Raw genomic sequence first — 14,697 nt, 5'->3', positions numbered from 1 at the left:
TTTCGGAACAACATTATAATCACATCTGATAAAACTACAAGAAACAGGTGGACGTTTTTTCATTCCTCTTTTTTCGGTTCTTCGTCTTCGGGGAGATTTTCTAATCCCAACACGGCGTACGGGTCCTTCAGACGAGCGTCTCTGAGGTAGTGCAATGCTTCATTGGTGTCCGAAGTGGATCTTCGATAAATGTTACCCAAGACGAAGTAATTCATGGGATATGTGAGGTATTGAGGGGCGGACATCGCCAGGACTATTATTGTGAAACAAGGGATGATCTCGTACCACATGACCTAGAACTAGAAAGAATTTTGGCAATCGTGAACTATAGACCTTTTCAGTTTAAACTCCGTGAAATGATTTTCCCGGAAGCCAACGTAAAAGTCGCATTAATCTCAGTTTATATGTTCGCCGCCAAGTTATGAAAACCTGAGCAGACATATCAAATGGAAAATTAATATTTTTATACGTATTAATGTGTTTTTAATGGTAATGTTAAAGTTAATTCGAAGCGAGAATTATTTTCACATTTAGTCGCATTGAAAGCTGCAGTTTTTTGAAAAATATGAAATATGCGTTAATTACGCAAATGAGAAGCACACATTGCTACTTACTCAGACTGTGCGAAATTCCACGAGTAATTGTCCAAGTGAAAATACACAGGTAATGAGTAATGATGACAACGTCAATGAAATAATTTCAATGCCGCCTTCTAAAAATGGCGGAAATAAGGGATGCTGCGCAGGGAGGGCCAATGGGAAGATGTGATCCTGAATACGTCCGATTATCCTGTAGGAGCAGTGATGAAGAGTTTGCGCAAATTAGCACCTTTTGTTATCGCAAGGAAAACGTAATTCCTGTTTGTGATTTGATTACAATATCAGTCTGATGTAAAATTATAGAGTTTATAATTACTCCTATAAATAAAATAGAAACTACCACAAATAACATACATTGTGTAAATTACTGTGTGAAGTAATGTTATATCGTGCGGGCTATTTTCTAGTGGCCAGTCGAGGGGTGGAAAATCGATCGAATAATCCGCGATTCATTTACATATCGCGGGTCAGCGGCGGCTAATAGCCGCCGACATGCCACCTGCCCAACACGAACCTTCTAAAAACACTAAAAACTTGCCCTTTTTATTAGAATTTATAGCCTCATTGCTATGCAAATGTAATTAGTTTCATAAGCCGAGACTGGTTTTACTCAAAGAAGATCGTAATTGCGGCCGTTTTGCTTTTATAGCACCCTCTTCGAGCATCCACAATGCGATCGCAATTAACTGTAACAGGAAGTTGAACGGATTCAAAGGAAATAGCAACTATATTTCTAAACTTGTTTACAACACACAGATTTCAAAACTGCGATCGTAAAATCTTCATCGGAAATCTTTCACAGACTTTGATACGCATTTCGTCGATTAATTTCTATAAATATGTCAGAAATTTATCTTATTTATGGCCCCATGTCCGACCTCTGCCCTCAGGAAATCTGACCTTAGATTATTTACATCCACTCTAATTCCATCATCAGATTTATTATCGCGCTAAATAATTTTACTGTGCAATCAAAACTCAAAAAACTAAGTGGAACGCTCGTGCTAATAATAAGGGGACAAAGTGGGAAATCGCAGTATTTCGAATGACTAAGCACCAAGAAGTACAACAGATAGGATCATGAAGCTGTCATGACTTGGTAGTTAACTTAACTGCCATCGCACTGCTGTAAAACAAGTTCTGTCGCCCCTGAAAATTTATCAGGATTTTTTCCATGCAATTGAATTATCACAACTTGAGATATTACAATACCGTCCTTTCTTACTGATAGATGCAATCTGCATTCAACATCACGTTTTATCGGTATGGATATGGATACATGCGTCGTTGTAAAACAAAGATTTTTTATTATCTTAATTACGTACTTAACGTCTCCACAAAAAATTATGCGGAAATTCCGTTACGATTTTTTCAAACAGTTCGTTATTGTTATGATTTGTTTGTCTGTTTTATTACCGATGAAATTACGCGTAATAAATGTGTAGGATTAACTTCCTCGAAGCCAGATCAGAAGTTACTATCTCTCCAATTAACCACTTTTCTTTCGATGGACAGGTTTTATTAAAAGAAAAGTTTACATTTAATTATGTAATAGGAAGAACATAAACTGCCCATCCGGAGCTAGAGAACTCATTCAATTTCACTCCAACGCCTTTGAAAATATTCGCGTCACATTCGAAGATTACAGCTTCGTCCGTCACATCTACATAAAAATCGAATAAATATTTGTCCAATTTAAAAACAAAGCTTCACCCTGAAACAAAACCCGCATGTGTAATTAAAATCGCAGAAAATTTGTGTTGAAGCTCCGACGTCAATTACCTATTAAGTACGTGGTGTTGATAAATTTGACGGCTCCATCAAAGCCTTAAGGCTAGCCAGGTGTTGAGGTTTTCTGAAAAGTTTTTTGTGCAAAGGTCGCGTTTGTATAATAACTCCAATTACAGATAAAACATGCCTGGATGTGAATCAGTCGTTGAGTCAACTGACAATAAAGTAAGTCAGTGGTAATAATTTGTCTTCCTTATCTATCGTTTTATTGTAATAATAGTTTCCTAGTACAGTTGTTCTTGTTATCACAAGACAAACAATGTTGCAAATCGAATGAAAAGTACAAAAGAAAAGGTAATTTTAAATAATAGTTCTTCCGAGTGCAGAATTACATTATTTATTCCTGCAACGAACGAAATCCAGTTCCTTATTTGGCAATCGGTATAATTACAGCTTTTTCCTCTCTAATTAAAAGAAAAGTAATTTTAGAGGCCACTTCCAACAGTAGCAATTTGTAACATTACAACCTATAAATCATAAAGACCAGTCGTGGCATGTGTTCCAATAATAACCGATTTGTTATAAATTTCCCACCATAGTACAAATTTGATCAATTTTCACCTGCTCCAAACGGAAAGAAGCCAAAGCTGGAACGTATAAAGAAGAATGCGTCATAGGAATGTGGGAACAAGGCATTATAACGAGTCACCAAAGATGATGTTTCGGTCTTGGGATTATTGTCGCTGGCGTCCATACTTAGACCGCCGCTGACAGAGAGGCGCGTTGGTAAATGCGACGCCACTAAGCGAGGCGTCCTGGCGGACGTCCAACCATAACACAACTCAGACAAAATATTAGAGGGAGAGATGAGGATGGTCTGTCACGGAGACGGCGTGAATTACGACGCGTCATTAACCACCTCCGTGCCAATTAGGAAGCCACCATCATGTAGACCGACGCAGCAAAATAACTTGGAATGACATCACTATTGTTGGAAATTGGTTTCATCTTTGGGGAATTTAGAGAAGCGTCGCAGAAAAGGAAAAGATGTTGGCGCGATTTCAACTTCACGATAACCATAAATATAAAGAGGAGACAAATGTATAATGAGAGACGTCAAAAACAGCGGAAGAATAAATGCATTTTTAATTTTTTTGTTTACGGTATGACTTTTTCAACACGTTACTTTGCCTTCTTGTTATGGAACCGCTGCTGGAGCTAGTAACTTGACTTTTTTAGAAACAATAAATATTTCATATAATAAAGTTATATTCTCAAGTCACAATAAAACAATGCGTTATTGACACACCTTGGTCCAAATTATGGCCTGTGGCGAAATATAGGTCAGCAATCGATCTTTTAGACACTTATTTTAGTTTTCCTACCATATTGTAAATTAAAAATCGTAATCTCTGTAATGGAAATAAAATCTGGAATGCTATGCATCACATTTTTCGTTTCGTATTCACCCTTCTGGTATTCTAATTTCTTTTTCTTTTGGGTTGTTTTAATCTGTTTCTTCGATGGGAAAAAAAATTAAAGTTTTTGGTCAGTCCTAAAATAAAATTTTCTAAAATCTTTATTTCTTGTTCTAAAATTTTGTACTTTAACACAGTTAATGAACACTTTCGAAATAGTAACCTCGCCAAATTTCATTGTCAAAGCTTAAAAACTAACAAAGATACGAATTTTAATGAAAAAAAGTCAAAATTTTGATCCGTTCTAAAATGAAATTTTCTAAAATTTTTATTTCTTGTTATAAAATCTTGTACTTCGGCACAGTTAATTAACACTTCAGAAATAGTAACTTTCCTAAATTTCGTTGTCATGGCTTAAAAACTAACAAAGATACGAATTTTAATGAAAAAAAGTGAAAAATTTTTGGTCCGTTTTAAAATTAAAATTTTTAAAATCTTTATTTCTTGTTCTAAAATTTTGTACTTTAACACATACAGGGTCCGGCAACACTTGTGTCCACCCCCAAAATCGTCTTTAATTTTAAAGAGAAAATTTTGAAAATTTGCATACGCTCACAGTTGACGAAGCTCTAGAAGCTGACAAAAAAAATTGTTTTTTATCACGGTTTGTTTAGCGTTGCGACGCCCAAGAAGTCTAATTTTTAGCGATTTTTGAGTTTTTGCGGAAATATTCGCGAATTCAAATTTTTTTCGACATAACTGTAACAAAAATATTTGAATTTTTGTTTTAAATCAATTACAAATTGTGTTTAAAATTTGCGAAAAAAACGCTGCTTTATCAAGTTAGTTTTCAAAATTATGACGGCGCAGTGGCAAACTACGTTTACACCAAAATTTCACAAGTCACTTCATTCACTTTTATAAAGGCTAATTTTGAGTAACACGGGCATGTTGTACTTTATGGACACCATAAATCGTTAATTAACATCGACAAAGCGACAATTTCACCAAGTAAGACTTTTGTTACAATCTAAAGCGAGCCAAAGAATAGATGTCATTTGTGACACACGATGTTGACAGATGGGTGTAAACGTAGTTCCCAATTTTGACGTAATGAAATTGGAAACTAACTTGATAAAGCAGCATTTTTTTCTCAAATTTTGAAGACAATTTGCATTGAATCTAAAATAACAACTGAGATATTTTAAACATATTTATATTGAAAAAAAATTAAATTAGGGGTTGATATCACAAACCCTCACAATTACCTAAAAATTACATTTTCAAAGCGTCGCGACGCCAAAACTAGCAGTGATAAAAAACAAATTTTTGCGTCAGCTTCTAGAGCTTTGTTAACTGTGAGCGTATGCAATTTTGGAAAGTTTTATCTTTAAAATTAAAGATGATTTTGGGGGTGGACACAAGTGTTGCCGGACCCTGTATAATGAACACTTTTGATATAGTAACATCGTCAAATTTGATAGTCATAGCTTAAAAACTAACAAAGATAACGAATTTTAATGAAAAAGTCAAACATTTTTGGTCCGTCCTAAAATGAAATTTTCTAAAATCTTTATTTTTCGTTCTAAAATTTTGTACTTTAGCACAGATAATGAACATTTTCAAAATAGTCACCTTGTCAAATTTCAAAGTCAAACTGAAAAAATCAGTGCTACAGAAATGGGCAAAGGAAGCAAATAAAGTGGATGACAACTAAATAAGTGTTAACGTAATGTCACCCTCATCAACCTTTTCCATTTGAATTGAATTGAAATCGAAACATTATCATAAGAGCGATGATAATGAAACATGATGAAAAGCCCGCATTGGATGAACAAGACAACAGGGGACCTCTCTTAACGGAAGAACTCTTAATCACCTAATCGGTACGGTCTTCCTTTCTATTCTTATTTCTTAATTCATCTAAAAGAAAAATGGCGACAGTCGCGTGTTAATGACATATTCTTGAAATTTTCCGTGGACATGAATTACCTGAAATTTGTTACTTCCGTTTCAGGGTGAAGTTTAAAAATTTTGGATTAGGATTAGTCGGTTATAGCAGCTATTAACTTTGTAAAACTCACGTTCTCATTTCTTTTGCGAAAGGTTTATAGCTGTCCTAATGTAATATTCATCATTATTTATCGCGATAACAGCTAGCCGAGTATGGATTTAAGGGAAAATAAATTCCATTGTAGGCATACAACACGAGTGAACTGTTTCAGTATGTAAAAAATAATGCTGAAAATATTCTCATGCAATTAACTACTTAACAAAATCCATGGCTGATAAGCATGAAAGTCATAAAACTGAGCAAACTGATAAGGTGACCGATCTGTTTCAGGATTTATAACGGTGTAAAGTAGAGGTCAGAGGTTAACACACCAATTCCAAGTCGGGGGCTTTTTTCAGGAATCGCTCGATGATTAATGATAAATACCACAATATGTTATTATAGACGCAGACGATAAGATAAACTGAAAATTGAATAATGACCGGATTTTTTACCTAAATGCAGCGCACTGAGTATTGATTAGCCTTTTATAAAGTATCTATTAATATTTTATAACAAAAATGGCTGCTGAAGCGCTGAAGAATGTGGTAACACGACGTTTCATTTCGACGTCGAAAAATCCCTCATTGAAGCCCGTGATTATTTTAAATGTTATAAAAATTCTGTTTGTAATGGCACATTAATCTACAGTCAGCTTCAATATCAAAATGCATGTAATATCATTACTGGTGTTTAGATCAACGATAAAAAAACAGAAATAGCTGGTGGAAATCGTGTAATGAAGAAAGTTACCGCTAATAGTAAAAAATTCATAAATATCCGTCTGGTCGGAAGTTTATACAACATAAATAATAAGTGCGTTAGACACCTCTGCAATAATTTCTATTTTTACGAGGGAATGTTGTCGATATTATCCATAATCTATTTTAGGTGGGACACATTTATTTTGATTATCATACGTAAAAAGTTTGTAGACATCCATAATTTATGGACAATTTTGTACTTCCGTGAAGTGGATAAAACCGAAATAAGTGATTATCACCCACCACGCATTTATTTATAAACATGTCCTGGGAACAGACGTAGTTAAATTAATTAGATTAAATGTTGTCAGGTGCGTTTTAACACATTTTAGCTAGAATACAGTGTCGAATAATTACCAATTTGTTCCCAGGACATTCGTCCTTGTCTCCGCATCTTTTCGTGATTTATTCTAGTTTCCGAACTGAACTATGTGCGTTTCTGTTTCCAGCTCGTTAAAACAGCTTTTGTGGGTTTCCATGTTTATGGTTTGTTTTAAAGATAAGGCCCATATTCGGGCAAATGGGAATAAAATACAAGTATTAATAAAACATAATCGGTTGGTTGTGTTTTTGAGTAAAAAAACGAAGCTCGAGTTGAGTAAATGTGCAAAAATCTCCGATTTTCGCCTCCATTGTGCTCCACAACAATTTGGCTAGGTATCCAGCAGGTACAGAAATAGGAGCCACAATAGAAGGTGTTCTAATTTCAAATTTTAGCAGCAGTTATCCGAGGCTATAACTCCACAAGACTATCCTTTGTCACGAACTAAGATTACAATGAGTTGCTGGCGATATTACACACTCGAACGCAGTCCGATGTAAATTTCTGAGAATTTCTTGATGGATTGGGGCAGTTTCTGAATCTGATAACACTGCACAAAATAAATAAAAAGATAAACAAGTGTGAAAATCGGAATATGGAGATAAAAGTCGGTAACATGGGTCTGTTCTCAGCGGCGTGTTGAGTTGTGAGAGATATCAACTGGATAAGAGGAGTGCACACTAGCAGACGTGTCTTGTTGGATTTTGAACCGTTGCCAGTGACACAACGAACAGAAATAAAAGTTTTCGTGTTAATACCAACGAAATTTCCTGGAAGAATTTATCAGATGCAGACATTTTCGCTTTATTGACACACAAACTTTTCCTTTCAAACAGACGGGAGTTATCATTGCATTATGACACCTGACGTGCACTTTTTTCTTCACTTGGCGACAAGCTTTGCATGTTGGACGCTTTTTAATATATTCACCTGTGAAATTAGTGGAATATTCATTAAACAGCTATTCGAATTTAAATTTCATGCATGGCAAGTTCTCACCCCCTTGCTCTTTCACCCAATCCCCACTTGTTCTGACATATGTTCGGGCTGAAGTAGATAGTGGATCCATTTTTCATTCGGAACAAACACATGTGTGCCTCGGGGTGGATCTAGACGACACATTTTAGTACTTCATTATTTTTTTATGACTATCAAATTTGATAGACAAGAACGCTTCCAGCCGAACTAAAATTTGCGGCAAATAAAGTCGATTTTTCGCTGTATAAATAGCTTCAACATGGCGAAATGTAATTTCCTCGGAATGAAATACAATGGAATAATTTAATCATGCATTGATTATCTACTAAATTATTTAAAGACACTCAGCGTGTTTTGAAAGGTAAATCAGAATGCGATAACATCAATGATTATTATTAGAAAAGTCTAGTCACAGAAAAATGTGATTTAAATAACAAATATCGAGCTTCCAGGTTAGCTTTCTCCGACGACGTGATTTATCAGATGACAAAGGGCAATTATTTATTCCGATTACCATAATGGATTCGTCTGGTTCGGTTAACTGAATGAATTTGTATTAAAAAACTGCAACTCTCCTCAATTACGTAAACGATTGTTTATAAGCGTCGCGTTGTCCCGTTCGAAAATAAAAAATCCCAAAGGAACCCTGAATCGTTTAGAAATACTCACGATTTGGCAAGAAGCTTTAAAAACTGTAAAATGTGGGAGGCCTGTAGCAATTTAAGAATGTGTTTCAGCATCGTGCACTCTTCCAGGTTCAGTGGGAGGAGGATTTATATTCAATTATGTTGCGATAAAAATAAATTAGCTGCGCGATTCCACTAAAAAAACAAATTTCTCCAAATTAATTTAATGCATGCGAGGATTTCTAATTAATTAACGGCCGGATGAAACCACACAGTTGTAGGAATAGGGTGCCTCCGTCAAAGTGGTGATGAATTTCTGAGGTGGGGCTGCATTATGTTCTCGTTAAACAGCTACTGGGGTGCGATGCAGGGGTCCCCAACCTAAACATCCCTCGATGATCCGAATCGTTGGTGAAACATGAACCGACATTTTTGGTATCGCTGGTTTACCGCGTATGCGGGTCGCTTTTAATTGAATACATCCATTTAATTATCAACCCTCGGACGTCACAAGTCGTCGCTCTTGAGCAACGTATAACTTCCAACATAAAGAAGTTGAGTTATGTGACAACGGTCGAAGGAGAAATACTTGTGAAAACGGAAATAGTGAATTACAAAAACGTGTGTGGCTGAATTGACCTAGTTCTATACGTTTCGGCGCCCACTGAATTGTTTCAGCATGTCTAATGACAATCTAAAAAAAGAGTACTGACTTCTGTGCATGAACATTACGCCCAATAGAAAGTGGACATAAACAAAAAGTATTACGATTAGATCACATTTTGATTCGTTTAAAGCGATAAAAGTCTAGTTGGGGGACCAACACAGATATATACAGGCTGTTCCACATTTAAGTGAACATGCAGAAATGCTCTCTGGTCTTTAGGAGTTTCTTATTCTAAGAACTATTTTTATGATTTAATGTTATCACGGCACTGACTAAACGTGAAATTTCGAATTGAGAGCTGTCACGTGATATCGTTTTGCGTCGAAACTAACGTCACTTCTTACGTGCAATAATGGAAATACGCCCTCCCACAATAATTTTATGATCAAGTTTACTTCTCATGCTTCAAAGCTTCAAAGTGAAATTAGTTTGGTCGTTTAAATGGTTAAGTACTGCCGACAGTTCAATGATTACTAAGAAAGTATAAATGATTTTTATTTAATATTAATGAGGGTTACACCCCTTAATTTAGCCAAATTAAGTCGAGTAAATACCGAGTAAATACCGTGCGATCAATTATTTAGATCAAAGAAGAGATCGACATTTTGCATATCTGCTAGAGTTTAGAAGTTCGGACGTTCAAATGCTCGGATACCTGGAAGTTTATTAGCTGAAGTTGGCTGAAGTGATCAAAGACACGAAAAATCTGACACTGTCAAAGTCATAGCCATCCCTTTTCTAAATAATTGATCTCCCAAGTTTTTTGGAATAAAACTCAACTTTAACAAAGCAAATTGATAAAAATTTTAGTTTCGACAAAACTGGATGAGTTTTGTTGACCTGTTTAAAAACGTCCAATCAACTTTGAATGAAATTATATTTTCTGTTTTATTGTATTCAGTGCATTGTTACTCACCTCAACAATCAATTTTTTATGGAAATACATAATTTTCACACAATCGCAAATCTATTCAAAATTTTAAATGCGCATGAAAACGCAAGTAGAGCGATTTCGCAAGCACTTATGGTAAATAATGTCATTTTTACAGACCTATCGATCTAGCAGTGTAAAATCAAGAATAGTACGAAGGGAATAAAATCACAGGCTTTCTTTCTTTAATTCTTTATTCGGTACTCTTTCCGCTCTTATCAATTGAATTTGTCAGCCCAAGTCAGTTTCTATTTCGTTTTTACATTTCTTCTCCAGGTTCTGTTGGTATTTTCGTGTGCTTTCACATTCCAAAGCTTTGCTTAGCTTGTGGCTAATCTATTTTCATTTCCTCTTTCTTATCGTGCGTTTTATTGGTTCCTGTTACATTTTCTTCCAAAGATTATTATAAATATAAATTCAATTGAAACATTTCTTTATTAGATACTATTTGTACATTCTTTGTTTATCTCTTCATTTAAGATTTTCCAGGACAGATATACAGAATCCGGCAATACTTTTATGAACACCCTTAAATTGTGTATAATTTGTAAGATAAAAATTTGCAAATTAGTTTACGCTCACTATTAATAAAGCTCTAGAATGTGACAAAAATATTTGGTTTTTATCACAGTTAGTTTGACGTCGCGACGCCTAATAAGAGATTTGTTATGCTATTCTTATTATCTAAAATATTCCCAAAATAAAAAAATAAGTTTCTTCTTCTCCTGTATTATTATATTCCCTGTTCTCCCACTGTATTTATTCTCATTAGTTTTTCCCCAATATCGCGTCAAATTTTCTTTTTCGGCCGCCGTCCTTTTTTTTAAAAAACGGCGTTTGGGGGCCTAGTCCTCCAAAAAGGAAACTACATAGATAGATTTATTGCTTAGACAGGAGGAAAATTAATTGTAATTTTCGTAAAAATATGTTAGCAAAACAACTGAAATTTTGTTTCCAAGATAAGCAAACTATAATTTATTTAAAACCGCCACTTGAATTGGAAAATTATATACAGGATGTGATTTGTAGCCAGTTAGTTCGGTGTAAAATTAAATTTTACATGGACTTCATTCATTTAATTTCAATATTTCTTTTTTTTTCAAAATTTAGGTTGAAAATTAATAGATAAGTTCTGGGATTCATTAAAATTCTTAATTTATTTCAAAACCTGATTTTTAACCAGAAAAATACAATTTTGAAAAAGTGGTCCATATTTGGCGACTGCCATTTCCTGCCCCGTGATCAAGATTAATCACTATCGCCAAATATGATTGCAAATTCTTGTATCAATTACTCCTTTTTTCCGTTATTGCCTTTACGGCAAACGCGTTTCTTGACTGTGAAGTCCAAGTAACTACTCTATGGAAATGAGTTTTCTTAATGTATGTGGCCATAATTATTATCCAAGTCCTTAATTTGTTGGTATTAGTTTTGACTTAATGATGATTTGTTCCATAAGTACGCACCTTACTTGGGAGAGAATGTCTCGAGTTAACGATATTTGTAGTTCCAAAAATAGCCGCACTTTTTAATTACAACATTGTGACAAGAAGTACCAATTTCTGAACCTCTCAGTTTTGTTTTTTCACATAACTGCATCTTATTTCGTGACCACATCTCGTGTATTGCGTTTAAACTTTTAAAAGACCGGTTATTAAAATCTTATTATCCACCCGTCAATAAGTCCATCCCATTTATTTCGTTGAGGAACGTCCACTGCTTAAATAATTCACGTGGTAAATCGTAGGTGACTTCCATTTTTATGTCGTTCTGAGAAAAACGTTGCGGATTATTATTCAGTGTTAACAGGAATTTAACGATTATTGTCCGGGTTTTTTACTTTGCTTCGAGTGCTAAAGAAGTCTTGTCTTCTGAAGAATTTGGAAATCATAATTTATTTGTACTAATGCGTCATAACGGAATTTGGCAAGGATGCCGGTGTAGTAATTTCGATGTCTTTCACACGCAGATTAGAAGATAAGGGAAATTCAAAATAAGTGCTTCTTTTTGTCGATTTGTCTATTTGGGCGAGCGTCGGCTCGGGGGAACTCAAGTCTGTTGGAGTGACAATGACACTCCTTGACTGATAACCGTGATAAAGATAAGTAAATGCAAACAAGGCTACTGTTTACTCTCCTTAAATGGCTACTCGAGCAAATACACTCTCTAAATTATGTTAAAAATCTAGTTTAGATTCGTATTGTTGCTTCGATTAGATCACGATTTAGACGGATTTATTTACTTGTCTTGTAACTGGATGCAAGAATCCATTACTGTTATCTCGGATCAAAATTTATGATCCGGATTTGTGCGCAAAGAAATTGGCCCAAAATTTGTCTTGGATTATTTGCAGAGTCAGTAGTATATCAAAGGAAGGCGTGACTGCCAATAACCATCAACTATCCGTGCAGACCCGCCAGATGCCCAGATGTTCCCTCGAGGGACCTTCAGATGATAATCATTAACACCAACATATTTACGAGACCCTTTATTACTGCACTATCTAAATAAAAAGATGTTAACTGTAATTGCAGCATTGTTCGATTGTATCTTGGAGATTATATGGTGGTGCTACCTCTCCGGTGACGTCAGATGAGGGTGTCCGTTTTGCGTCCATTTTTGGATGGAGGAATTTCCTCCTTGCAGTTCGTCCGCCACACCACCCACCTGAGCTGAGCCGCCTGGACCGGTTACCGCTTACCGGTTACATTATTCGGTCTGTGCACTTAGAGAGGACCCACTCCCTGCATAGCATACCTGTGCCGTCTGTCTCTATCGTGGCATAAATATGCAACTATCTGTTGCAAATTGATTGTAAATTGCATTGAATCACGGTTTCCTTTTAAGTAGATACGTGCACCGTGCACTCCTCTAATCGTCAATGGGTTCGATGCGACTGAGCAAGTGTTGTATACACGCGTGCAGGACAGCTTTTCACTATTATCTATAGGATGAATAAAACAACATAATAACCATGAATGTGTCTATGACAATCAACTATTTTTATAACTTATAAAAAATGACACTAATGACGCTAAAATCGCATGCTATTCCGAAAGAATAGACCATCTGCATTTAGATTTTATTCATATTGGAAAATTTATGCCACCCATTTTCGGAATTCTTTCTCACTTTTTGTCGTTTTGGTCTCTCTTTTGGATTTTATCGCTGACATGTAAGGGATCTCATTGTCATGCTACTCCCACTGGGTTTACATCAAATTACTCTTATCTCCGACTACTTTGCTTTTAATTATTATAACAGAACCACAACGCTGACCAAATTATTTCGCTCGAACAAAACGACCACACGCTGGACTGCATGGAAGCCAAATTAATAATAATTATACACCAGAGGATAGAAGACACTGTTCTGACGCGAGCGTAATTACTAATTAGTTCTCGAAATCCGAAGGATCAAAGGAAATTTAAAAACGACGTCCAGAAAAGTCTTCTTTCCCAAGGTTTATAAATTTACTATTTTTGTTACTAGCACATTTATGTTTTTTGAATCAATACGAGAATAAAATTAACTTGCTTGGTTTTGTCCCATTTTAGTACGAGTATTTTAGAAATTGTGTTGAGAGTGGGAAAATTGATAACATGTAAGGTGAAAAAACAAAACTGATATACTCAGAATACGATCATTGAAATTTTAGAGAATTTAAAGAATTGAAAATTTTTAAAATTTGTATTTTTTGCTCTAGAACTTGGCAATTCGGTCGAGTTAATACACGACTCAAAAATAGTAACGTCCGCAAATTTCGTTGCTGTAGCATTAAAATTAGCAAAATTTCGAATTTAGGTGAAGAATGTCGGCTATTTTTGGATGTCTTAAAAGCAAAATTTTCTAAAATTTGTGTCTTTTGCTCTACAATTTTGCAATTTGGTGGAGTTAATGCACAACCGAAAAATAGTAACATCTGTAAATTTCATTGCTATAGCACTAAAATTGCCAAAATTACGAATTTTAATGAAGGATCTCCGCTATTTTTCGATGGTTACAAAGTTAAATTTTCTAAAATTTGTGTTTTTTGCTCTACAATTTTGCAATTTGATAGAGTTAATGCACGACCCAAAATTAGTAACTTCACAAAATTTCATAGCTGTAGCATCAAAAGTACCAAAATCAGAAGGATCTTCTAAATTTTTACTTTGTGCAGACTTCATAATTTCTAAAATTTTTGTCTTTCACTCTACAATTTTGCAATTTGGTGGAGTTGAAGCACGATCCAAAAATAGTAACTTCTGGAAATTTCATTGCTGAGGCACTAAAATTACCAAAGTTACGAATTTTAGTGGAAAATGTCTAAAATTTTTGATTCGACAAAAAATAAAAATTTCTAAAACTTGTGTCTTTTGCTCCACAATTTTGCAATTTGGTGGAGTTAATACACTACTCAAAATTAGTATCTTCTGCAAATTTCAATGCTATGGCACTAAAATTGCCAAAATTACGAATTTTAATGAAGGATCTCCGCTATTTTTCGATGGTCTTAAAAGTTAAATTTTCTAAAATTTGTGTTTTTTGCTCTACAATTTTGAAATTAGATAGAGTTAATACACGACCCAAAATTAGTAACTTCACAAAATTTCATAGCTGTAGCAT

At 34.9% G+C, this 14,697-nt stretch overlaps 1 protein-coding gene across 1 annotated transcript; it reads right to left on the bottom strand.

The window, feature by feature from the left end:
• Nucleotides 1–1,403, bottom strand: LOC148168936 (uncharacterized). Its single transcript, XM_088046706.1, has 2 exons — nt 615–1,403; nt 1–299 (listed from the first exon to the last, which is right to left on the bottom strand). Exon 2 carries the CDS (start codon nt 288–290, stop codon nt 60–62), a length of 231 nt encoding a protein of 76 aa, XP_087902832.1. The 5' UTR covers nt 291–299; nt 615–1,403; the 3' UTR covers nt 1–59.
• Between the last annotated feature and the right edge of the window lie 13,294 nt (nt 1,404–14,697).

Source organism: Gnatocerus cornutus, chromosome 9 (assembly GCF_029298725.1).
Source record: "Gnatocerus cornutus isolate USDA-ARS CGAHR chromosome 9, icGnaCorn1.1, whole genome shotgun sequence".
NCBI classification, from domain to species: domain Eukaryota; kingdom Metazoa; phylum Arthropoda; class Insecta; order Coleoptera; family Tenebrionidae; genus Gnatocerus; species Gnatocerus cornutus.
The sequence above is the reverse complement of the archived record's forward strand: the minus strand, read 5'-3'. Positions and strand labels throughout refer to the sequence as shown.